We start from the raw sequence: 26664 nt of genomic DNA, 5'->3' as shown, positions 1-26664 counted from the left end.
TCCTTACCCTCTTGGGATGATTGTAGATCCCGCGTCTGAAGCTTGGTCAATCAGAATATGTATCTACACTGGAGGAAGCCGATGAGCTTCCGAGCTCATGTTCACAGACGTAGATAGAGCATGGCTGATGATGGCATGCTGATGTTACATTTAGGATAATGGAGCGCACGTTTGTACAATATGAAACTAATCGCACGCGCGTTCGGCAAAGTGTGACGACCCCTCCCCCCCCGTTTTTTTTAAGCTTCCGAGTCTCATCCCTCGAAATCCTCCACGTGTCAGCTAGTGTTACGCAGGGACCCGCGTCACGGACCTCTCGGCTGTGGTTGTTTGGAACGACGTTTCTGATCGGTGCCGTTGGAGATTCACTCAAAGCTTCTCCTATCTTCTTGGTTCTTTCGGTAAAGTCACGTAGAATGGAAATAATAAAATAATAAAAATTAAACATAATACAATAATAAAACAATATAACGAAATAATATAGAAATATAATAAAATATAATATATTTAATATTTTATTATGTAAAGTTATTATTATTTAATTATTTCCATTCTACGTGACTTTACTGAAAGAACCAAGAAGATGAATCCCTGCAGTCACGAAAGCTTTAAATCGAAATTTTACATCTCCTCCTATTCAAAAACCCACCTCTACCCGAGTTGGATTCTCTGCCACGGCTGTTCATGAGTGTCGAGGGATGTCTGCACCGCTCTTGCTTGCTCCGGAGAGGCAATTTCACCGACCGGCGTGGTGAAGTATGGTCAAAGAGCCCGTACATCCGTCAAGTCGTGGAGAGAGAGAGAGTGGCCTTCATCCAGCAGTGCACTGGGAAAATGCCTGTTCAATGCATTATTTTCATTGCCAATAATATGCATATACAAAGACATCTTCCAATGCGTCTGGACAGCGTAGAAGAGTAGGCCAAATACCCTTCAGCCTCACCAGCACGCCGCGCAAAGCCTAACTAACTGGTATTTAAGGGCTTGCATCTTGAATTTTTTTCCTCACTTAATACAGTAAATTCAGCTGTGACGGTCCCACCTGATGAGGGAGACTTGTGTTGCCTCCGAAACGTCGTAATTTATTATTTTATTTCTATTATATTTTTATTTATTTTTTACCTACGTGACTTTACCGAAAAAACCTAAGGGTATGAATCATCGCAGTCACGAAAGCTTCAAATCTAGGACCCAACTGCCGCCTCCAATTCTCTGCGATCGGAACAGCCCGGGTGGATGGATCGCCCATGGAGTGTGCCGATAATGATTTCGTTGCATGCTTTGGTCATCCCCGCCCGCTCCGCAAAAAAGAAAGACAGCTGACTGCTGACGCCCCCCCCACCCCCGTCAAATCACGAGCGCGAGCACTCTCTCACTCAAAGGCAAAGATCCCCCGTGTAGCCTTTAACAGACTGTAGGGGCAAGTGCTGTTAGCGAGCACCTATGACGGCCAGAACGGCGCACGGAGGGGGTGGGTGGCCAGAACCACGCCCGGCCGCCTTTGTCTCCCCAGTGGCGATGTTTTTTTTTACGCACCGCACCCAGGTACTCATTTGAGGCTGAGTCGACCTAGGGGAGGCCCAGAACCGGTGCAGGTAATCGTCACCAGCGTTGGCCGTGAGCGGGAATCGCGCGCTGACCGCAAACACCACCGCTCACACTCTCACACCGACAGGCGGGACGGTGAGTCGTAATTGAAACGTGACATCCCTTAGAACAAACACGAATAGATGACATGGTTATTGGGAGGGACGGTGTGGAGGCGTGGGGGAGCGGTGCCGCAGTGCCTTCAGGTTCAATTCCCGGTCACGGCTAACACGGGTGGTGAGTGATACCTGAACCGATTCTTGCGCCGTCCCTAGATGGGTCTACTCAGCCTTAATCGAGCACCTGGTGCGGTGTGTAAACATCAAAGGCGGACGGGTTTGACTAGGTGTTTCGTCAATTGTACGTGTCCCCATATATTTTTTATTTAGTTGGTTAAGCACGTCAGTATTTTTCGCGAATTATTACTACTTCACAGAAGCGTATAGGGGAGGCCTTCATCCAGCAGTGGATTGATCATGGCTGAGACGGATGAGGATGGTTTTTATTTCCACTGCCGTAATTTGTTCTGGACTTATTGTGGGTCTACGTGCGTATATTTGTGCACGTAATGCGCCGATATGGCCTTAATAGGTGCTCGCAAACAAAGCACTCGCCCCAACATTCTACAGGATGGTCCAGGTGTATTGTGACCCCCATTTCATTATCTAAAACGTAAACAGAAATGAAAATGCAAAGGAAAGAAATGTTAGGCGGTCAATTAATTGGGGGTCACTCGACAGCTGGACTACCCTGTACAGTACATATGAGGCTATTTATATAAAAAAAAACTCACAAAATTCTAGATTTGAAGCTTTCGTGACTGCAAGGATTCATACTCTTAGGTTTTTTCGGTAAAGTCACGTAGGTAAAAAATATAAATAAAATTAATAAAAGTAATAATAGAAATAAGATAAAATAATAAATCACGACGTTTCGGAGGCAACACTGATGACGGAGACTTGTGTTGCCTCCGAAACGTCGTGATTTATTATTTTATTTTATTTCTATTATTACTTTTATTAATTTTAATTAAATTTTTGACCTACGTGACTTTACCGAAAAAACTTCACAAAATATGTAATAAGCGACGTTTTGGGCAGGGGCCCTTCATAGTCGATGGATGGCCCTCCTTAACAGGACGCAAGGGCGCACACATTGGGTGGGGGAATGTTTGTCTTCGCGGGGGTAGGGCTGGGCCGTGCTCGCGATTGGAAGCTGACAGCAGCCGCTTCGTGCGCTCCAAGCTCCTCCCAAGCATAAAGCCTCCGTGGGTCTCTGCTCCGGGCTCCAGAGTGAGTTCGCCACCGTGGTGTCGTGTGTGTGTGTCCGTCTGCTATCCGCGGGATGTGTGCTCGCCTCCCTCCTGGTGATGTGGTGCCCCAGAACCTTTGAGCAAGGTAAGACAGGGGTGGGTGGGTGGGTGGATGGTGCTGCGGTAGATGCTCGCGAACAGCACTTGCCCCGGCAGTCTGTTAAGGCTATACGGGGGAGCTTTGTCTCTTTTTTTTGGGGTGCTGATTTTCTTATCGTTTTGTGTTCTTTCCTTTAAAACGTTTCGTTTCCCCCCCCCGCCCCCTTGTTTTAGTGATGTAGTTTGCAATCGGTTGTGCCTCGCGTGTATGGTGTGTGTGTGTGTGCGGGGGGATAATGTTATATGGGCAGTTAAACATAGCACGGTGTGTTAATGTGTAACTAATTTCGTAAGGGTGCTTACACAATGTATTGCCGTGATGAGTGTAATGCCGCACACGTTGTAGAATATCAGTTTATATGTTTGTATAGACGTATCCACTTCACCCAGTAAACATGGAACGTTGGGCTAACATTGGTCCAACAGTTCCAACCACATGCCAAATAAAGTGGGCACATCGTCGCATGTTTACTGTGTTTTGCGAGGGTGCAACTCAGAAGGCAAAGTAATTGATAATGTTGCTTAAGTATTCCCTCGATCCACTCAGCTTTTATGAATGGGTACACCACAGTCGATGAGCAAGCAGGTCGTATGCCGTAGGATGAAGCTTGGGTACATCACCCACGTCTTCCAATGCGTCCGGCCAGCGTTGAAGAAGTTACCAAATACCCTTTCTAGGGGGGCAAGGGGGGTCCATAGTGCTCCCTCTCGAGGAGGCCGTTCCGCCAGCAGTGAGGCGAGCAAAGCCGTTTCAGGGCTGCACCTTCAGTGTTTCGTATCGTCTACACACTCGCACTACACTCATGCTTTATGAACTGTTCAACTTCATACGTTGCAGGGTGATTTGTACGTCGGGGATTGAGTGTTGTGTATTCGTGCCCTGTTTGTGGGTAAGCAGATGCGTCAGCTTTGGGTATTCTGTGGTCATTGATCTGATTAACATAAAACCTGTGTTTGCACTGTGGCTCAGAGGTGGGTGTTTACCTTTTGGCATTAGACTGTTTGCTATTTTAGTGTTTACCTGTGCTCTGTGTACACACGGTAATGGCAGAAGCATGCTTACCAGCTGTGCCACCCACCACCACTGGGCGCGTCTGGCTATCGGTTGCGTCTGTGTAGTAGGGCCAAGTCAGCATCGCCAGTATCAGTAGTGAGTTGGTTGCCTCTAGGACTTTAGCTTCGTCTAGACTCGTGTCAGACAATTAGTATATCGGGTGGCGTCGGAAATGTGTATTCTCTTGTTAATTGTATAAGCGAACACCTTGGTTTGCACAGCCAATACAATCAGATTATTTACGTGGCCTAACCCCAATAGAAAAAAAAACCCAATTAGGAGTCATTGTTAATTGTACGTTTCCATTTTGACTTCGGCATGTATAGCCCTTTGGAAATCACTTTCTGGATGAATGCCCCACCACGCTGTTTGTTGGTCAGAATGAAAATGAGACTCTTTATTTTAACCCTGGATGAATCCGATGAGCTGTGAAGCTCTTTATCGACAGATGTCCAGTCATTGAGGGGAGTGTGTGTTTGTTTGGTCATACTTCACCATCTTGGTCCGTGCGGGTCTGGTGACGGAGGGCGGGCGGGCCCAGGACCGGTTCAGACTGATTCGCCACTGATGTTCGCTCCGTGCCATGGGGATCTAACTTAGGTCGACGGGTTTATAACGGCAGTGTTGCTAATCACCGCGCCACCGCTCCCTCGTAATTTTATTTAAGTTGACATCGACGCGAGGACTTCACTTTGTCAGAGCGACAACTCGAACTAAGCCACTTGCATCGTACGGAAAACGACGATACGAGACATGCCATCGAATTGACTTGCGTGTCATTGGCACAGAAAGAAAACAAATATCCATACAGCTCTACGCATACACTGTGACAACACGAACCTTGACAAGCCCATGTGGACTAGTCTTCCTTGCACGTGAATGTACGTGTACCGTACCTTCTGTCAATCCGCTGTTGGATGTCGTGCGGGGAGATATTTTGACCATACTTCACCGCACCGGTCATTGAGCGATGGCGAAGGCGGGGAACATATAAGCACAGTACAACAATCCCAGTTTGTTCTAACTCTACCTTCTGCCCACGACGTATGCCCCGCAGCCCCAAATGACAACCGGTTTGTGCACGATGTCAGTCGCCCATCCGTGCGCTATCCAGGCTTGAAATACCTGCTTCAGCTGTCCCGAGGTGAAATGAGACCGAGCGCGATTTCCAGGTGATTTGATGGCCATGGACTTGCAATGCGAGTGTCGGACCAGTGCCGGATTATCCTAGTCGCAAAAGTAGCAAAAGTAGCTACATATGCAGTAGCTACAGCAATTACTACACATATGTAGCTACTACATGTAGCTACTACATATGTAGCTACGGGCCCCGCACTTTCAAGGGCCCCGCGCTAAATGCTTTCAAGCTATCAATTCCGTTTCAGTGATTCTGCACTTGCTCTATTACTATAGTACTATACTGCCTTCAACTTTTACGAACGACTGGGTGTTTAAGGTTAGCGATTTGTCGCATTATCTGCCTGTATAGCAAATGCAAAAATGCAATCACTTTACTATGCAAGTTACATTTTGGTGTTTTAATGTTTACGTTTTTTTTAATTTAGGGCCCCTTTATAACATATGCTACAGGCCCCGCACGAGCTTAATCGGGCACTGTGTAGGACAAACCATATTCAAGGGCATCGCCGGACACACGTGTTGCTACGTGTGTGATTCCAAGCTGGTTAATATACCGGCGCTCCACGAACGCGTAAAGCTCATTATCGCACAGCGTTGGTTCTTTGGAAGCATTTCGGAAATTATACCGTATTCTCCTGTATTTAAAGAAAAAAATTGCGGGGGGAGGGGGTGCGTCTTACTTTCAAGAGCATCGTATAATCCGGAGAATACGGTAACATAAGTAGACACGCACACCTCCGCGTTGTCTATCAACAGATGTCACCTACACACACTGTTCCAGTCTATATCCATTCGATAGGAGAGTCTTTCCGGAGTCTGTCCATTGGCTAGGAGGGGTCAGCAAATCTCGTCGGATGCCGCGATTGCTCGCTCAGCACTTGCAGCCCCAGTTTAAACTTTCGGGGAACCCAGCACGGTGTGATGACGACGACGACGATGCGAATCATCGCTTACTCTTTGATGCCCCTGCGGGCTGTTGTCTTGGCTGAGAATTCACCCATCGCCTGAAAACAAAACGATGCCCATCGTGGTGGGCACACATCAGCGGTGTTAGTGCTCGCACACGAGACTTGCTTGCCGAAAGGTCGTTGGTTCGACCTCCTGGCGCGGCAATTTAACCCCCCCCCCCAACACCACCACCACCTTGTCGCCCCATCCACCCAGAAATATCCATCGGTACGCGCTGGGTCGATCGGCAGGTGGCGTATGGTGGGGTAAAGCGTGGATACTCGAGCACTTCCAAAGAAACACCTCTGTACGTATGTTGAACTTCTTTCGCACCGTACATAGCCAACCGTGCGAATCGGAGGTGAGGAAGAGTAGGCCAAATACCCTACAGAGGGGCTTTCTTGAGCTACCTGTAGTGGAGGTCCTTCTGCCAGCATTGGCGTGAGTAAGTATTTGCAGGGCTGCATCTTTGCCTTTTTTTTAGCTCGACAGTACGGTATGCATCATCAAGAACAGTGTTGATTTGTTTTTAGATGGTCCAGTCTTGTGGCTAACAGTTTATTTCACGTTAACTGTTGTGGGTGATTTTCAAAGTTGAGGCAATCGGACCCATAACGTCGAGACGAAACGTTCTTTTCTTGACAAAAAAAGATGCTGTGTGTGCGAGTCTTTTCGCGTCTTTTCAAAGTCTGCTAATGTACACAAAGATGTGCAATAAAGATTGCGAGCCAACAGGCATAACCTGTGAATGCGCGCAGCTATGCCAGCTACGCTGCGTATGACGGATGGAATGCAGTTGTGGATGAACATGGAAAGATTAGCGGAGTCGTCACTTCCAGTACAGTATTCGACGCATCTTGGATATCAAAGATGTGCACAACAAATGTTTTGGCCAGAAAACGGCAGGTAGGTGATGGTAGTCATAACAATAACCAGGGCTGAATTTCTCACTGAAATATATTTAGTTCGAAGTGACTAGTAGCACACGATTAGTTGTCACAGCCATCACGAGAGGTATACTGAATGTGCTGTGCCGGGTTGCGGATATAATTCCCAGGTCACTGACCTGGATAGACTCGGCTCAAATGATGCCCTGATTGTATCCTGATGCTGATAATAATAATGTCCAGGCCTTGGTCAATCCACTACTGGATGGAGGCCTGCCAACACTATGTCAGTCATGGAGGTTGTTTGACCATACTTCGCCACACTGAGCACTGTGGGTTGAAGAAGCAGGAGAAGTGTCAAGACCAGTTCAGATATCACTTGTCACTTTCGTTAGCCGTGGCTGGGATTCAAAATCAGGTCACCAGGTTTTGTGGCACACTGCGCTAACCACTGCGCCACCGCTGCACCCCAACAATCCAAATGGAACGTGCCATTTGGACTATGGCCAGAGGGGGTGGGTGAGAAAGATGAGTATTCTTAGGTTTTTTCGGTAAAGTCACGTAGGTACCGAAAAAAACCTAAGAATATCAATCATTGCAGTCACGAAAGTTTCAAATCTAGAATTAAGAGAAAGATGAGCCCACCGCAGTAATGAAGAGTGAACAGGCACTTTGGCCTCAATCAGCAGCCCTCACTGAGGTTTGTACCCAGACCATCGCCTTAGCAGTGGGGCATTGGAACAGCTCTGTGGGTGGGGGGCAAAGGTTTCATTCTAAACACAGCCTCCGTACCAATGGTCCGTTCACCTGCGGTAACACTCGAGATCTGAACTTCAACCTGAAAACCAGCCAACAGTGGACATACCAACAATATATGTGCAATATATTGTAATGCTTTACAACGGGGATGAAAGAACCTAAGCCTTAGCTCTGGCTGTCATTCCATGGGGGGCGAAGGTGGGGGTGAATGGCCCTTTAACTCTCGTAAACATAATCCATCAGGATCAATTTGCGTTGCTACTAGGGACTTACCTTGTGGAAAACTGCCCTAAATTGATCAAAGAATTGTACACAAACTTGGGAGACTAAAACCAGGACCAGATGCAATTATGGAAATGCATTTTGCTCTGACAACTACCCGTCAGTTTCCGTACTGCTAATTGTATACTACCAAGGACAAATGCGTTTTGAAAAGCGTCACGTAAGCCATGCGTACGCGTGGTTTATTTCTCAACGTGTTTCTCCTTCTTTGCACGAATATCAGCCGTATGCAGTGATAGCTCTACTGCACTGATGTGTTCCAGTAACGTTGACGCCGGAATGCAGTTGCTTTGCTATATTTCTGCTTGAATTCAAAACGCCACACTCTCGATTTTTCTCAGCTGTGGCAGTCACGAGGTTGCGTGCAGAATTTATGCAGCTTTCGCCGCGGTGTCATCTCGAAATGCACATCATGCTGGGATTCCCACGACATATTTTACGCGTACATATATAATCACTACATTTGCGTTTTTATCACGCCATAGTTTGGCTTAGTTTTCTTCTCTTAAAAATATTAATCTGACCAAGTTATTATATTTAATTTGGCCTGTTTTTACTCACTATTTTGTCCTACTTGTAAGCAACCCCCCCCCCCACGCGTTTTAGTGTGCGTAGAGACTTTTGGGTGTAAGATAAACACAGCCCTCGACTCGGAACGTGTGCGCGTCTCAGCCATACTCGTTTTTTCCTGTTTGATTTTAATTGGCATCGTATATATTTAATTTCACTTGTGCGATGCATTCTAACAATTCCCAGCAATCGACATTAGGCCTACCTGCTGTCATGTTGTCGGTAATTGGCTCGGAATTAAATCCTATCCCGCTCATGTGTGTGTGTGTCTGTGTGACTCACTCCATCCATAATGATCACCTGTCTCCGTAGCAGCCATGGCAAGTCAGCATTTTCACATACATAATTTGAGCACTTTAGCAATTCCATGCCTCTCGCGAGGGTTAGTATCACGGGGTCAATGTAATTTTTCGCCTTTCCAAATGGTCAAGTTGTTGGGAGGGGGGGGGGGGAAGAAAAAAAAATTGGCAGCCATATTCATCCATTCTCTCCTCGGTGTTTGGAAACGGCATCAATCGCGGGGAGCGTACGACATTTCAATTGGGGGTGTAATGTACACATTAATATTAAAAATGCGCCGCCTACATTTATTTATGACAAAGTGGATATTGCGCGCCTGGGCGGCTTTAATAACAGCCTAATTCTTACGATCGATGAAGACAGCAGCTACCGCTCTGTAAAGCCGTCACGCTTTCAAGAAAACCCCAGAGGCTCTGGAGTATGAGCGTAAAAAGGCCACAGTTGTCGTGCAAAAAAAAAAGAGAGCCGCTGTAAAAACATAAAAAAGGGGGGCCTGGTTCTTCCTCGTCTGTTGCGCCGAGTAGGGGAATCCCCCCAGCCGTGACCTTAAGCGCCATCGCGTACCGCTGCCACTTCACACGCTGCCAACGCGGAAAATAAAGGGGGCTCGCCGGTCTGTCCAGCCCCCCCCCCCCTTCTGTTGCCTCGCAGTGTGAATTGTGGATGCCGCGAGATTTCGGTCGCACGAGCCGCGTACGTCCACCGATGGTGAAAGCGCACGGAGCGAGCGGCCCTACCTGTCCGAGAGCATGGTCATCACTCCGACATTGATTTGTTGGAAGATCTTCTCGGTTCTTTCGGTAAAGTCACGTAGAATGGAAATAATAAAATAGTAAAAATATTATTTCCATTCTACGTGGCTTTACCGAAAGAACCAAGAAGATGAATCCCTGTAGTCACGAAAGCTTTAAATCGAAATTGTTGGAAGATGTTTGTTTGGCCGTCAGCGCGATTATAGCCCGAGAACGGAAAGTGGGACAAGGGCGAGTGATACACCGACAACAACAAAAATCTGCCGCTAAATAATTTCGCTTCCTCGCATGCCAGTTTTTTTGTTTTTTTGTTTTTTTGTTTTTTTGGCTCGGCGGGGGGAGGAGAGGTGGTGGTGGAGGACATAACCTAACCTGGAGAGCGGGCTAACATGTTTAATGGAGATAAATAACAGCTTGATCCTCACTGCGCTCTGCAAGTTGTAGCTACTACTACATATGTAGCTACTTTTGCGACGAGGATAATCCGGCACTGGTCCGACACTCGCATTGTAAGTCCATGGCCACCAAAGCATCTGGAAATCGCGCTCGATCTCATTTCACCTCGGACAGCTGAAGCAGGTATTTCAAGCCTGGATAGCGCGAACACCAAAAGAGTGTCCAACACACATTGCGATGCTAAGAGAGAGTAAGATAGTGATGATTGCGTGCTAGTCATAATTCATTCATGACACCGTTTTCGAAATAAAACCTCAATGCGGGTTTTACGTGGGATTTCTGGTACATTTTTTGGGGTTTGTGATGTGTCCTGTAAGAAACCAATGGGACAACTGTACGTATAAGAAGGCATAACGCTGAAACGGCAAAGCAGTAGCTTAGACTTGTGCCCATGGTGCTTGACAATGTGGCCAGGGTAGCACACGAAGCACGGCGAGCGATGAGGCTGGGTTTTGTTGAAAGTGTTCGCCGCTCGTGAACGTTATCAACGTGCGGTGGTTTTATCAGCATCACACAGACCTTCCGGAGGCCTCTGATCAGTTACCATTTCTATAAAATGTTACTGTAGATTTGCACTTTAATGTCATCCCGTGTGTAAGCAGTAGCAGCAGTTTTCTTTTCCTCCATTTTATTTCATTGCCAAGAGATTACACTAGGAATAAAGTGGAAACTGCCCACATTCTTTCGGGCATTATATGTGGCAAGATCTCACGACAGCAGCGCAGTTTCGCGTACGCACACACAGAGATAGAGAGAGTAACGTTGTGGTAGTGGAAGAAGCAATGATGACATTCTGAGTTTATCCGCTGACAAAATTGTGCTCGGTACTCGCTCGCACTCCGTTCCTTCGAGTCAGCTTCCACGTTCACCAAGCTTTCTCCAAATGCACATGCAGCACACATTGCACTTATCCTCATCATTGGTGCGCAATTTTCATGATCAGTTTCCCAACTTTCACCAACCAGCACTGATCAACCTGGTGAAGTTTGGTGAAACAAGATAGGCAAAGATCTGCAACTTCTCTCACCTTCTAATCAGGTGATCAATCGAATTGGTTCTTGGGTACAGATTGTTTTGATCGTTACACAAGTATAATTGAATTACATTTTCGATTCCATGACTTTCGATAATCTATTGTGTACAAGATTACCAAGATTATATGATTAACAACCCTAACCTAGACCGTGGTTGGCAGTGAGGGCTGGAGTTTTATATAAAAAAAAAGATGCAAGACCCCTTGCGACTCGGAAATTGTATCACTGTGACAAATGTGTGCCACGCCAGAGAATAAGGGACCTCATTCGTCATTATTACAGCTAAACACTTTTTTTTTGTTACGAATAAAAAAAAAATCATTATTTAACCGAGGAAACCCTCATTGAGTCTCAACACCCTTTTGCAGGAGGGTGCTGCTACATTGGGATGTTCGGCACAGTGCTATTAATGGACACGTGGAATGTGTGTGGATACCAGTGCCCAGAGAAGACCCACCTATGCAAGTGGGTAACACTCAAAGCTTTATACAGGTGGATTCAGTCCACTTGCCGCTGTACTGTTATCTCCTGGCCACCGCAAAAACTTAATTTCAATGTAAAACTAGAGTAATATGACTTTGAGACCCCCCCCACCACCTACACATTCCACAAGTAGTGACTAATCCCATATCTGCATTTTCCATAAATATGCTAAATTCCTTTGTTGATATGTAAACTCATTTGTCAAGGCGCTCTCCTCCTCTAACCCAGCTTAAATATACGCTGCCAAGCTTGGCGGTGTTCATTGGGACGCTGTCTTTCCGACAGCTCTGTTCCTCACCTGAGGACGGATGCTTGCGTTGTGGCCGAAACGTCGTGAGAATTTTATTTTATTACGTTATATTTTTATTATTTTATTATATCCCTTCTACGTGACTTTACCTGAAAGAACCAAGAAGAAAAAACTAGAGTATTAGATTATCTACATTTCACCCACATGTTCTACGATTGCTTTGTTCTGCTCAATGTTTGAACATTTTACCAAAAGAAATGACAATATCCGTCATTATGACAATGGTCTTATTGTATTACAGTAACACCCCGGTTAACGCCCTCTCGTATTACGTATGCTTTACGTACTTTGGCTATAACTTCCTCAACCTATTGGCACCCAATCCCGTTTCACGTACTGTAGTACCTCGCCATAACGTACTTGAGATTAACGAACTTAACCAACCATTAAGCCCCACATTTTAACTTTGGGGCCGTCCATAAATGACGTCACGCACCTGGGGGGGGGGGGTCAGACATTTGTGACGATGTGTGACGAAGGGGGGGGGGGGTGAGAAATGTGACGTCACATCAAAATACGCAACTTTAAATAAATATAGACAACACGTTCTACTTAATGAAATAGACTTTTTAATAAATGTTTTCTCCTACAACATCAGATGGCAGCGCCACATTAAATACGCACGACAATGACAATAGTTTAAAGCGATTTGAAGCATGTTTTATATTTGGGGGGGGGGGCAGAGCTTTGTGACGTCATATTTGAGGGGTGGGGGGCCTGACTTTTTGTGACGCCGTGTGACGATGGGGGGGGGGGGGGGTCAAAAATCGTCCAAAATCGCGTGACGTCATTTATGGACGGCCCCTTACCACGGCAACATTCGGGCACAAAAAGGCATTCAAGTGTTGGCGTCCCTGTCTGGCTATTGTCTCTTTCGTGTGCACACGTGAACTACAAATATTTACCCCCCAACGTCAACTATTTATTTCGTATCATAAACAAGTAATAATGCATATAGTATAATAGACATATCTTAATATATCAATTATATGCACTTACTTTTCACACCAATGGTTGTACAGTATAGATGTGCAATGGCTTACTGAGCGACCCTCTGTTTAGGTACTGTACCACGTTATGATCCACCATCCTCAAATCTTTGCTTCGACTTGAGGATTGGTTTTCAGGAACGCATCCTGGGGTGTAAACCGGGGTCTGCCTGTATATTATTGCTGACTGCAGGACGTCAATCCACTAGAGGATGAATGCCTGCCCACCCTACGTCGATCGTAGCAATGCTCTGACGACATCTCACCATGGAGGGTCACTAAAGAGAGCCATCAGGACCTTTTTTTCATTCTTCACCTGAAGACGGCTGCTTGCGTTGTAGCCGAAACGTCGTGAGAATTGTTTTATTATGTTTTCTTTTTATTATTTTATTACTTCCCTTCTACGTGACTTTACCGAAAGAACCAAGAAGACCATCAGGACCTGTTCTACAGATTTCACTCGAAACGGACGTTCACCGTATCCAGGAATCAAACTCGGATCACAGCACCAGAGTGCACTGCGCTGTTCACCGTGCCACCACTCGGCAGTTAACGCGCACTTTGACGAAATTGTTTTTTATCAACTTCATCACAGGTGACACCCATTTAAATTTCTCTATGTAAACCGGGGGAAGAAAAAAAAATTACCGACTGAAAGATGGTCCGGAGCAATGAAGTTTTATTTTTAAAGATCCACCTGCCAATTTTGATCAAAATTAGGGTCACGCCTATTGTAAATTCGTGCCGCTCGTACCCGTTTGTCCACATTGATGCTGCGGTGTCCACAAGTCACAACACATTTTGCAGAGTATCGCCGGTCTCTGTAAAGGGTGCAACCCTCGTGTTTTCCTGAGGGCCGGTGGCTATGGTAACCAGGAAAATTTTTTGATTGATCTCCCTCCTCCCCACAGCGGTTCGATGCATTTTCACAATTTGGGCGTCGCAATTCAAAAAATGGGAAAAATATTTTTTTTGCGTCGTTATATGACCTCATTTGCTTCGTTTCTCATTTCTTATTTGCACTGGTTTATGTTTTTTGTTACCCTTAGCATAAATGTAAAATTAGCACGTGATTTCCATAAACTGGTGTTTTTCTTAACGCATACACAACTTAGCGAGTTTCGTGACGGTGTAAGATTCAGTATTAATCAACGAACTGATGCCTCATTACATGACCCAGCAAAGGGGGCTCTTGCCTGGTTTCAAAAGCCTCTGTTCCGTATACAATCCACGAGGAGAGACGAGATACTTTGTCGGTGCCACCTGAGGTGGCAATTCTTGATGTGGCCAGAAACAGTGAATTACGCCATGTCCATTGGAAGTGAGTGGGGGAGGGTTATCGAATACAGTTGATAATCGATTATCCGGCTTTTCCATTATCATCTGCCGGTCCCAGTACGGGGAAAACGGCAAAATCGCTCCAAAGGTGATCGGTACCATGTGTGTGATAAAAAAGTGGTCATGCTTGATTTCAGTGTCAAAAATTTTCTACAGTACATTATACACTACATACAATGTAATGAAAATGCAGTCTTCGAGATTGGAGGGCTAAGTTCAGTATAATAAATACAGTAACTTTTCAAAGTAGGATGTTTATTTTTGCCTAATTGTTTGCTTATTTATGGCAATCTCACATAGTAAACACTTTTAAAACACAAAAAAAAACACGTAACAACACCGGAAAATATGTCACTACTAGAATGTACGAAAAAATTATCTGTTTTAATTAAAGATGTAATTATCCGGCGTATTTGAAAATCTGGAGCCCACTCCCCCCCTCCCCGAAGCCACCGGATACTTGACGATCTACTGTAATTTACTCTTATTCGCCATTCAAATAGATTTGTTCAATTTTGACTTAAAGCTTTCGTGCCTGCAGGAATTCATTTTTTTGGTTCTTTCGGTAAAGTCACGTAGAAATAAAATAAACATTAAAAAAGAAAAAAGAATAAAATGTAAATTTCGATTTAAAGCTTTCGTGACTGCAGGGATTCATCTTCTTGGTTCTTTCGGTACAGTCACGTAGAAGGGAAGTAATAAAATAATAAAAATAAAACATAATAAAATAATTCTCACGACGTTTCGGCCACAACGCAAGCAGCCGTCCTCAGGTGAAGACCAGGTCTGTCGGGGAGACAGCGTCTGAATGGACGCGTCTGAATGGACGCTGTCTCCCCGATAGACCTGGTCTTCACCTGAGGACGGCTGCTTGCGTTGTGGCCGAATCGTCGTGAGAATTATTTTATTATGTTTTATTTTTATTATTTTATTACTTCCCTTCTACGTGACTTTACTGAAAGAACCAAGAAGGTGAATAAAATGTAATACAATTTTAAATAAAAATAATACATTGTTTCTGCTCTGGCCCATGGACCGAACGAAGAGGCACATCCTCACCCAACTCTGGCTTTTACAAAGCGCCATCCATCACATCACGGATGCACGGGACGCGTTACGTGCATTTTCAACTGCAGCAGTTTTTTTTTTTCCACGGGCATTCAAATTACACATTTACATTTCAAGGGCCCTTTTGTCACAGCCCACGTGTGTGTGTGTGTGTTTGGTCTTGCTGCTAAGAAGACAATGAAACTGTCTTGCCACACAGTTCATGTTTCTTTCTCTGTTGAGTTGAGGGAAATGTGAGGTCGCAGCCGGAGCGTGCGCGTGCAGTTGCTATTCCACCGCCACCCCCACCACCCGCAACACCGAGGTAGAAACATAAACGTGGACGTGTCATCGGCAGAAGAACGTCTTTTAAATACCACAAGCGAGGGAACAACTTACGGGGAAATCTTAAAACGTGTGTTTGCGTTGTTTGTTGGCGGTAGTGGCATTTTCGCACAGGCAGCAAAAAAACGCGTCGTCAATGATGGAGTGAAAAACCCCGCAAATATTTCAACAATATTTAATAGGCAATGTTTCGTGCAGTGGCCCTTCTTAATAGCAGACCGATGCATTTCTTGCTTTTTAGGGTAACCTTAATGACCGTCTGCTACATCTTTACATGTTGTTTTGAGTGGTTGTATTATAATCATAATTATCTCTAGATTTGAAGCTTTCGTGACTGGAAGGATTGATATTCTTGGGTTTTTTCGGTAAAGTCACGTAGGTAAAAAAAATTTTAATTAATAAAAGTAAAATAAAATTAAAATAACGACGTTTCGGAGGCAACACAAGCTTCCGTCTTCAGGTGGAACCGTCACAGCATGCTTGCTGTATCAAGTAAATGAGAAATTCCAAGAGATCCGACCCCGTATTATTTTTATTTTACTTTAATTGATTTTAATTTTTTATCTACGTGACTTTACCGAAAAAAACCAAGAATATGGTAATTATCATTCAACTGACACAAAATAAAACCAGGACATTTTTTTACGTCCTGGGAAGACTTACAGATTTTTTTTGAAAGGCGGCCTATTTCTCAGGACCTCGAATTAAAAAAGAGAATAGAGAGCACGTGCTGGGGAAACCGTCGCCCAGCATTGGATTGACAGAGGCACACACAACGCGTGGCCCGCGTGTAACGACGGGTCTGAATGAGCCCGCTGACATTCACCGCGTATCGTACACATCTACTGCCATCCCTCCCCCCCACCCTCCCCTCCGCATTTGCCTCTACAAATGTCCAAGCCCTATGGCATTTGACAAAGAATTGGGGTTTTCTTCTTCTTTTTCTCGTCTGAGCCATAACAGATCAACGTGTGTTGTGCTGCTGCACGTCTGACTGATACATTCTAAACAACCACCCACCCCACCGTTGTCAGGCGAGCACGCGTCTTCTACGTCATCTTTCGAGACGGGTTTTTCTTCATTGTGAGCGCGTCTCTGGCGTGCTCGCGCCACGCGCTGGGGGCGTGCTGTGCCCCGGCCCCACGCAGTTGCGTTTTGGCCGACGGTTTGATTCCACGGCCTCCGTGGATGTCACCTTGATGATGCCGTTGGTGTGGATTCCATGAGGTTGCAATAACAACACACCTGGCGAGCCAGTTTCATCACCTGTAAGACAAGCGCCGGCTGGCTACGATTAATACACGTACAGTGTGGTGTTGTCATTATTATTATTGCTACTACTACTAAGCCTCTAACCGATGTCGTCAGATCTCGGAACGCTAAGCAGGTGTTGAGCCTGGCTAGTGCTTGGATGAGCGAGCACTACACGTGGCAGGTTTTGTTTTTGCTGTTGTGGTGCTACGTGGTGGACAGCAGAGTAGAAGTCGTCATTGTACCGTACTTCTATGATCCCGCATCCATGCTCACCGCCTTTACCAACCCGCATTGAGCAGCGTGGTGAAATATGGTCAATCAACCCCCCAACGACCACACCGGTGTGGAAGAAGCTCTAGTCGAACAGTGGATCGACAAAGGAGCTGCACGTGTGTGAATGTGCGCGCGGCGTATTCATTTGCTTTACAGTTCCCAGACGCAGTGTTTTGTTCACGTAGGCTTGGACATTGCTCGTGGTGTGGTGTTGAGGTTTTTGTGTGAGGCTTTTGTTTGGGGTATTCTCACGCCATTTAACCCCCATTGGCCCAACGGTCTCTTGACGTGAATGCTCCAAATCTCAAGCGGATATTGGAAGCTAAGCAGGGTGTATAGCCTGGTTCGTATTTTTGATTGTAAGCTGTGGCAGGTGTTCATCTTCTTGGTTCTTTCGGTAAAGTCACGTATAAGGGAATAGACACTCCAAGCCTGGGGCGTGTCATTCAGACGCTGTCTTCTCGACAGACCTGTTTCTTCACCTGAGGACGGCTGCTTGCGTTGTGGCCGAAACGTCGTGATAATTATTTTATTATGTTTTATTTTTATTATTTTATTACTTCCCTTCTACGTGACTTTACCGAAAGAACCAAGAAGATGAATCCCTGCAGTCACGAAAGCTTTAAATCGAAACTGTGGCAGGGGATTTGGCCAGGAGGTGACAGGACATTTACAGATTCTTCGGGGTGATCAGTGAGCATGGGTTTACTCCATGTCCTCCGGTTGCTTTCCACATGAAGCCAAGCACTTGTCAATGGAATTGGCCAAACATCCTAATGCAACACCCTCGTGAAAGAAAAAAAAACGTCTTGAGGCTCTGTGAGACTTTTATTGTTTTTAACCTTCGGCTAGATCCGTGTTGGTGGGATGCTTCTGTGGTATAATCGTTCATACACTGTACTCGCAATCCAGAGGTCGCAGGGATGTCCTCCCGGGAGCGGCAGTTCAAACAATGGGAACGTTTCTTAAATTCCACCACCTCTGTCCACCCAAGCAGGATGAATGTATCCTCGACAGTTGGTCGATGGGCAGGTCACGTGCGGTGGCGGGATTTGTGGGTACTCCCATCTCTTCAAAGGCGTCTGGCCAACGTTGAAGAGTAGCAAAAAAAACCTCGAGAGGGACTCTTTTTGGGCGCCCTCTTGTGGATGATATTTTGTCAGCGGTGGCATGAACAATAAATTGCAGGGCTGCACCTTTACCTTAGCTGGGTTGGCATGCAAGAGGATCTTGGTTCCTTTGGAGACCGAGTTTTCATTGCCGGTTAGAATTGTGCAGGTGGTGCCGTGGGGGTGGAGATCTGCGTCAAGTACAAAAGTTTCAAATGCATTTGCTCAGACGTGAGACTCGTAGTGCAGCCACCGATCAACGCGCAGTAAACCTGGAGGGCATCATTTGAGCGGCGATAATTATACGCCATGGAGTATGTGTCTGTGTTCACAGATGTAATCAAAACTGTGCATATTGCTCACGTGCATTTTGCCAGACTGTAAACAAATTCAGCTTGTATTGCCGTATTCTACACAATGTTGTTTTTTATCTCCTCGTTTTAAATACTACAAAAAAAGATAATTACATTTTATACACACAAAAGCGGTACTGCATGGGGGTAACCCGAGATCACAGGGCAGCTCAAAAGCACGTCTGTGTCCAGGGCAGTTGAGAATGTTGTTGACAATGCAGGGAGGTTGGTTGGCCAGCGTTCAACGCAAAGCATTGCCTTTTCAAAGGGCACATTTCCAACTGGCCACCATTAATCAGAGATATTGCTTTTTTTTTACAACAGCACTCCTACGAGATAGCGGCACTTTTGTGAGATGCCTGAGATTCTGAGCTCGCGCGACGATGACGACGAGGACGCTCGGCCCACCACTGCCCCCACGGTTGTCCATCATCACACGCACTTGCGCGAGCTTGCCACCTCACCGGCGCAGGCGTTTGTGTTTATGCAGCGCCTCCTGCGTATATGCGTTGGTCCGTACAGTTGGTGTAAGAGTCACGCTCTGAGGATTGTTGTTATTTTTTTTGTCATTAAATGTGTAATGAATCACCACCGATGACGTATGGATTATAAATAATGGAAATGAGGGATTGAAAAGTGAGCAAAGGAGCAGGGAGAGGTGCGTGGCGCGTGCTTGGAATTGCTCCGAAACAGGAAGAGGAATGCACGGTATGTAGAATAATACCCAAGTTACAGCCATCATATTGACTGCGAGGAAAAATTAAAAGCCTCGGGCGGGATACATCGCAGGAAAGGGTGATGATGGCTGGCGCTCACTTACATGCCATATTCCGAAAGCAGGGATGAGTTGATCCACAGATCAGCTGCAGCGTCGACAAGGAAAGTGCTCATTTCACCGGCCCTGGAAAGGCACATTGGCGCTGGCAACAACCCACCAAGTGTGCATACGTCGCAATTGAATTGGGCCCCAACGGCCCAATGGGGCCCAGGTGTTTGGACACGGCAGACAAGAGGGCGCCCGTTTGAAATCCTTCTCACCAGGGCGGCCCCGTGCCAGCCACGCCACCGCACCGTGACGGATGGGCTGGCTCGGTTGACCTTGGCTGGAAATTGAACCCCGCCGTTGGGATTCCTGCTGCTCGACCAAATGAGCTGCAGTGCATCGCAGCTCATCGTGTTCATCATTACGGCAATATTTGTGTGACGAGCGTCACACCTCCTCCCCCATTTTCATCGTTATTGAAATGCTGGGGGAGGGGGAGGTTCTTCAAAAGTGCGTAGGACTTTGCCAAATGCACAATTCCTCATTACGTCTCCACGACCTCGTTCAATTAATTCGTAATTAACTGTGGCCCAGTGTCGTGTAGATATGGAAAAAAAAAATTGAAGTCGAATTTAATAATGAAAGAAACATTCCGATGTGTCAAACGAATGACGTTGGTAATCAGTGTATACTGTATCACCTGCTGTGACATTTGTATCAGACACATGGACACTGACAAAGAATATGCAACAAAAGCTGAAAAGGGCACAAAGAAGCAATCGAGGTGCATGCTTAGAATTGAGAGACTAAAAGAGGAACACATGGAATCGAGAACACAAGCATGTTCGTGCCAATTCAAACTGTTAAGAAAAGTAAGTGGAACTTGGCAGCACGTGACGCTGGAAGGGATTATGGCTGACGGTCGAGACTAACGAGAGAGTGGCAGCCCATGAAGGGAACATGGCCTTAGCATCCACCATGTAGATGGAGCGGTGAAATCCGCTCGCGTGCGGTTTCTGGATTTTGTACCTACGGGATGTATGTAGAACACCTTTCGCGCTGTACATAGCCAACCATGCTAATCGGAGGTGCCTTCATCCAGCAATGCATATATCTTGGCCGATGATTATGACGTCTCATCCGCTGCTCCGATCGAAAAGAAAAGCGGTATGACAGCAGCGTTTTTGTTTTTTAACAACGTTTCATTGAACAGGCCGGCCCAGGCTGCGTGTGTGGGAAGTGAAACGTGTGGCTGCCAAGAAACCGGCGAGTGTCCGTTTACGAACGGCGACGTTTTCCCCCCCCCTTCCCCCCTCTCCCCTTTTTGGATAGACGATACCGCCCGTGAAAGCCTCTCGCTGCCGTTCTGTCGGCGCGCGCGCGTTGCGCTGCATTGTCGCCACCGATCCGCGCTGACGCCCACGTCTGTTGCGGCGGCTTCACTTTTCACGAATGTTCCACCGGGCCCGCGATGAATTTTTCAGGTGGAAACCCGAGCGGCAGATACGGCGATAAATTAGTGATCACCGTTTGTTTTTTTAAAAGCCTCCCGCATTAAAAAGTGAAATCGACCGAAGAGCCCCCCCTAAACCAGGGATGATAAATAAATAAATAAGCTTATCTGAGTGAATGATTGGGGGGAACGCAGACAGAGGAATACCATTGAATAGGAATACGGCGAAAAATGTTTTTTATTTATTTTCCCAGCAAAGGTTAACTGAGCTATATAAATATTATTCAGAAGCGAGTTCGTCACAAATGATAGCTCAACGAAAAGTGGCTTATCGTGTGAATATTTATAGCAGCCAAATAATCCAAACGCACGATTCTAAATGTGGAGGGAAAAACTGGAGGACCTGGAGAAAAATCCACGTGAGCACGGGGAGAATGTGCAAACTCCAAATATACAGGCGTCAAGGGTTGGGATCGAACCCAAGACCTCCTGTATACCCGGCGAGGTCGTCAACATCTTGCTACCGTGGTGCCAAAAGCAATGGCAACGCGATTGGAAGGAAACCGGGGGCAGCGGACAACCTTGAAAAAGGTGGACTGCTGGAGTGCGAAGAGGCATGAGGACAGAAGGATGACTTGGTAACACCAGCAGCAGATGGGATATGGCGATGGTGATCGCCAGCAGTGGGGGAGTGCTGCAAGTCCGGGAACCCAGAGGCCTACGTAAAGCAGAGAGAGCATGGGAAGAGACACAGAACGTATGGGGGATTAATATGCTTATTCTGGTGTTTTGCGAAAGATACCTATATAGTTGACATTGAAAGGTTGTGATAACCAATTTGTTCATTCGGACACTTCTACTATTTCAGACGTACATTTGATCCACTTTAAAAACGTAAGGTCATCATTAGTTTCATCGTGAAGTGGATTTTATTTTTTACTTGAACATTTGGGTCTCGAATTCAAATTTAAATAACTCGGCCACCGTTCTTGCTCGTGTAGAAATGGTTATAGCATCACGACACCGGAACGGGGATGGCGATTTCACGCACGTGTCAAGCCGTTGACTCGGTTCTGCAAAATAAGCCACATTTTCATAAACTGTAGATAATTCATTTCAAAGTGACACCCGATGTGTATTATTAGAATGGCCGAGTAAGTTCCCCTGCGAGGTTGCGTTGTTTGTGGGGCACTGCACATCGTGGAATGCGTTTATGGGTCCAGTGATTCACGTGTAGCCCCCCCACACACACACCACCCTGTTCCTGACGATTCGAAACATTGTCGCGATCCGATGAATCAGAGACTAACAATGTTTTAAAACGTTTACATTGTGGCGAATGATAGCGTCCCTAGCGGCCGCAGGGGGTGACGTGAGCACGATACAACATGTTTAACACGTCGGCTTTCGCGACCAATATCATACATAAAATCGGTTTTATTTTAGGTTAGATCGCGTAAATATTTACAAACAAAAACAATCGGAACACAAGGGCTTTCGCCACCAATATTTTCCATAATTGTGGTTTTTGAGTTAGATTTCACCCACAAACGGCAGGATGTACATTCATAGTGTGCATGTATCATGTTCATGCATAATGTACGCTGATTACCCTATGAATAACCAAACCGGTAAGGATATCTATTGTGATCTAGATGCATACATGAACCCGGCCCCCTGACCTTCGCACCTAATTGTCTCACAAGTGACATCACATCCATCCCTCTATTTAAGACCGAAAGAGGAGGATTTCTCCACAAAGGTGGCGATTGCCTGATGGTGCTGGTTGTAATTACTGGCGAAACGGTCGTACTCGAATTATACTCTTTGGTTCTGTCGGTAAAGTCACGTAGATATAAAATAAAATAATTTCTACCTATGTGACTTTATCGAAATAACCAGTCACGAAAACTTAAAATCTAGATCGTACTCGAATTATAAATGTTGTGGGTTTACTCTCCAAACACACAGGTGTTGCTGTACTAGTAACGAATTGGCACATTTTGTTTTACGTGACAAACCTTACTCGTTGGCTGTGTCGGGGTTGTGGCGAGTTTAACGACACATTTATTTACTTACGCGATCTAACCCAAAAACCTCTTATGGATAAACAAAAACACATTGCTTCTTACGAGCTGGCTGTTCGATGCATTATCGTGAGCTGAAGCCTCAATATTAATCGATTGAATACGTGCAGCATCCTACTCCTAGAACGAACGTGTATCGGTTTTCGTCGAAGTTTGAACTTTTTGCGCCTTCATTTCGCCCCGCCTACCCCCCCCCACCCCCCCCAGTTTCGCGTTCCCAGTCCCTGGCGTCCACAATGCGCCCTCCCTCGCTCCCTATCCCCCCACCCCCCTCCGTTTACCCCCCGCCCCCACCCCCCCTCTGTGACTTATATAGCCTCCTGGGATCTCTCCCACTTTCGTATACATTTTCCTGCAGTGGTGTTCACACCTGATGACGATTGCTTGTGTTGCAATCGAAACGTCGTGATTTAATTTTATTTATTTTTTATCTTTAATTTTATTTATAAATTCCTTTACCTACGTGACTTTACCGAAAGAACCAAGAGTATTTCGCTTCCAAGATTAAAAAGAGATGAGAAAACTTGCTCACCGCACACTCATCCAAGCAGGTGATACATTTGTGAGCGTATTACCTGCTGGGAATGTGCCAGCTTGAAGCTTCCCATCACCTGTCCCTGTGATTAGCAGCCTCTGATGAGGTTGAGTGGTGCACTTCTAATGCAGTGAACAACTGCGACGAAAGCTCAGTTCGTCGTCACTCCGGGGGCCGTGCTTTTGCAAGTGAAGTAACCATTTGCCATTATCTGACCAGGATATTCCATTTTCCGAGCTACAATTTTGGAGAAACTGTTCAATATATCACTTAATTAGTGGCAGAGTGTTTTTTCGTGGATATTTATGCAAATCGCAGCACCTACTACGGTGAAGGTTCATGTACGCATCTTTTGAGCCTTTGGCGACCTGAGTTCATTTCCTGACCACGATGAACATCAGTGGCAAATAATATCCAAACTGGTCTTGGTCACCGCTCTTATTGCTGCACTAACCCGCACTGACCAGCGTGGTGAAGTATGGTCAAACAAGCCCCCCCCCCCATAACTGACACGGTGTGGGAATGCCTTCATCCCATAGTGGATGTATTGTTTAACAATGCATGGCATATTTAAACTAACAATCCTGTAACGGTGATCCATCAACAGCTCGTGTTAATAATTATTTGAATATGTGGAGGTATAGGTTGGGTTTGTTACAGCTTTTGACTGAGTTGACCTAGGAGTGATCCAGGACCCGTTCAGATAACACTAGGCGGGAATGAACTCAGGTTTGTTGGGTTTGTAACACAGTGCGCGAATTGCTGCCTTACCAATCCCCAAATAATGTGCACATAGACATACGTACGGATGGGAATACAGGACTGGACTTCCTACGTTTCTCGTGACATTCCTGCGTTATGCCCTTTGCCCTGGTTCCTTTCAGTTGACGGGTTTGTGTGTCACTGGCTCAGAGGATGCAGGTTGCTCTTGTGCGTCTGACCGTGGCTTTGCCTGGCTGGCAGTGGCACCGGTGGGATATCCGCACATATCCGGCTGCACTTTCCTCCCAAAGAGCCGTGAGAGGGCAATATAACGCACACGTGTAAGATTTCTGAATCGAAATTGCCGTAATAAACGGTGCGTAAAGTTTTTAAAAGTAAGTGAAAATTTAGAATGAGAAAGCTGAGATATAGTCTTTGAGATAAAGTATGAAGTTATATAAACAGTTTGGCGTCAGCCCCTACACGACCGGCTTCAGCGTCCTTTTCTACCACGCAACACATGTAAGTTGCATATATGTGAATATGCATTACATACAATGGGAGGGAGCAGTGGGGCAGCAGTTACCGCACCGCACTCTGAAACCCAACAACCCGAGTCAAACATCAACGACGATTGGTATCTGAACCAGCCCTCGGTGTCTCCTGCCCACGCAACTTAACTAACCCACACTGATAAATGTGGTGAAGTATGCTGAAACAACTCCCTGGCCATCCAGCAGTGGCTGTCATCCAGCAGTGGACTGATAACGCTGTAAAAAAAAAGACTATTATTTTAATATACAATGGATGTAGAAAGTTGAGTCTCTTGTAGTCGGATTTGCGATCCTTTTGATGGCATTACCAAGAGCAGGTTTATTGTACACTGGTGACATACATGTGCAAATTATGTGCAAGAAGAGACATGTGTTCAGATTCTCAGTGGCTGTTGTCCCAGTGTATGTGTGCCAGTCATTGTCCCTATGTCTGTCATGTCCTTCGCTGGTCTTCTATGTTCTGTTGCTTTGGTTTTTTTCCCCCTTCTGTCTTTTTCCTTTACTTTTTGGTCTCAGTGATTTAATATTTTCGTCGTTTATGTAAGGCGCTTTCAAAATGCAGTGGCATTTAAATTGCCAAAGAAATGCAAATCGTTTTTGGTAAAAGGAATATTTGCTACAGCAGATGATATTCAAATGCGACCAATTTATAAACCGTGACTCCCAACACGATGCACATAGCCGGCCCTCCGCTTTTGCGGATAACATCACGGGATTTTTTTTACCGTCCTTTGTGAAGCAGGCAGCGGCGTGTATATATATTTTTTCCAGTTAACAAGACCCCACGGTATTCACCAGGGTCAGCTGACCAGCTCAAACACCCAACACCTCTTCAACGAGCAGCCCAATGCACTGCCGTCGCCTCTTTGCGAGATGCGTACGGTGAGTTTACTGACTGCGGAATTTAAACTGCCAATCTACCTGTGCACTTTGTAAACCTCCGCTGTGTATGTGGACGTTTGTGCTTCATAGAAGACGGTGGCGGTTTTCCTTTTATAGCTTTCTCTCGCTGCAAATAACTGCACTTTGTGCGTGTGGTGGTAAAGAGAAATGTAGCAGATTGTGCCTTGTCGCCAGAGCGAACTTGAACCTTGCCACTGCGGGTAATTAACGCCCTTCGAAAGAACTCCGATGGAAAAATGCACGCAACAGGTTTATGAGCATTAAAGGATTAGGGTTTTAAAATTTAATTTTATCTGACAGCAGGGGATCAAAAAGGGCTGTTGTTTACTTTCAGCAATGATACCGCACGCTCAAAGGTGATTGCAGGATAGCGAAACGCGCAATTGTGAACGTAGAATCCATGCTCCCATCACGCCTTGCGCGTGACATGACGTCGCTATACCCGCATGCACATCACACATTTTTGCTGTCTGGAAATCACATCGCGCGTGTCATAAATACCGTTGTTTATTTCCAGATTGCGCGCAGTTTTCCCGTCTTGAGTCTCTCGCCATCGTGTAAATATTTGCCTTTGCTCACCTGGTGTGACACCTAGCAAACGGGCGTTTTGCTCTCCACAGGACTGAGAAAATGAAGCGCAACTGAACCGAATGGACGCCTCGACGGGAACTTTGAATCCTCCTGAAGATAGCATGGAGGGCGCGGAGTTGAGGGTGAACGAGCTATCGGAGCTCTACGAGAGGTCGGTGAACCGCGACGTCACCTCGGAGGACACCGACTCCGTCGCTGCCGGAGGAGGAGGGGGACCGACGCAGAGTGCGCGCATCTTCAGAATCGGGATTTTGTTCCTGCAGCAAACGGTGAGAACGGTTTCTGCTCCATTAACAACAACAACAGCAACGAAAGGTAGACAGTTTCTCAACAAATGCACAGCAGAGCTTTCATTTGTGGCCAGGCCGCTTCTGAAAATGAGCTATACAGCTCAG

The 26664-nt window shown here is 46.0% G+C and overlaps 1 protein-coding gene across 1 annotated transcript in view; it reads left to right on the top strand.

The window, feature by feature from the left end:
- The first annotated feature begins 2862 nt into the window (after positions 1–2862).
- The window catches only part of LOC133350424 (SH3 and multiple ankyrin repeat domains protein 3-like), a 136979-nt gene continuing 113177 nt past the window's right edge, over positions 2863–26664 (top strand). Inside the window, 2 exon segments of the mRNA XM_061564765.1 lie at positions 2863–2984; positions 26299–26538. Coding sequence (XP_061420749.1) covers positions 26371–26538 — 168 coding nt within the window. The 5' untranslated portion in view covers positions 2863–2984; positions 26299–26370.

Source organism: Lethenteron reissneri, chromosome 33 (assembly GCF_015708825.2).
Source record: "Lethenteron reissneri isolate LAM-NWPU_2019-01 chromosome 33, ASM1570882v1, whole genome shotgun sequence".
NCBI classification, from domain to species: domain Eukaryota; kingdom Metazoa; phylum Chordata; class Hyperoartia; order Petromyzontiformes; family Petromyzontidae; genus Lethenteron; species Lethenteron reissneri.
The sequence above is the reverse complement of the archived record's forward strand: the minus strand, read 5'-3'. Positions and strand labels throughout refer to the sequence as shown.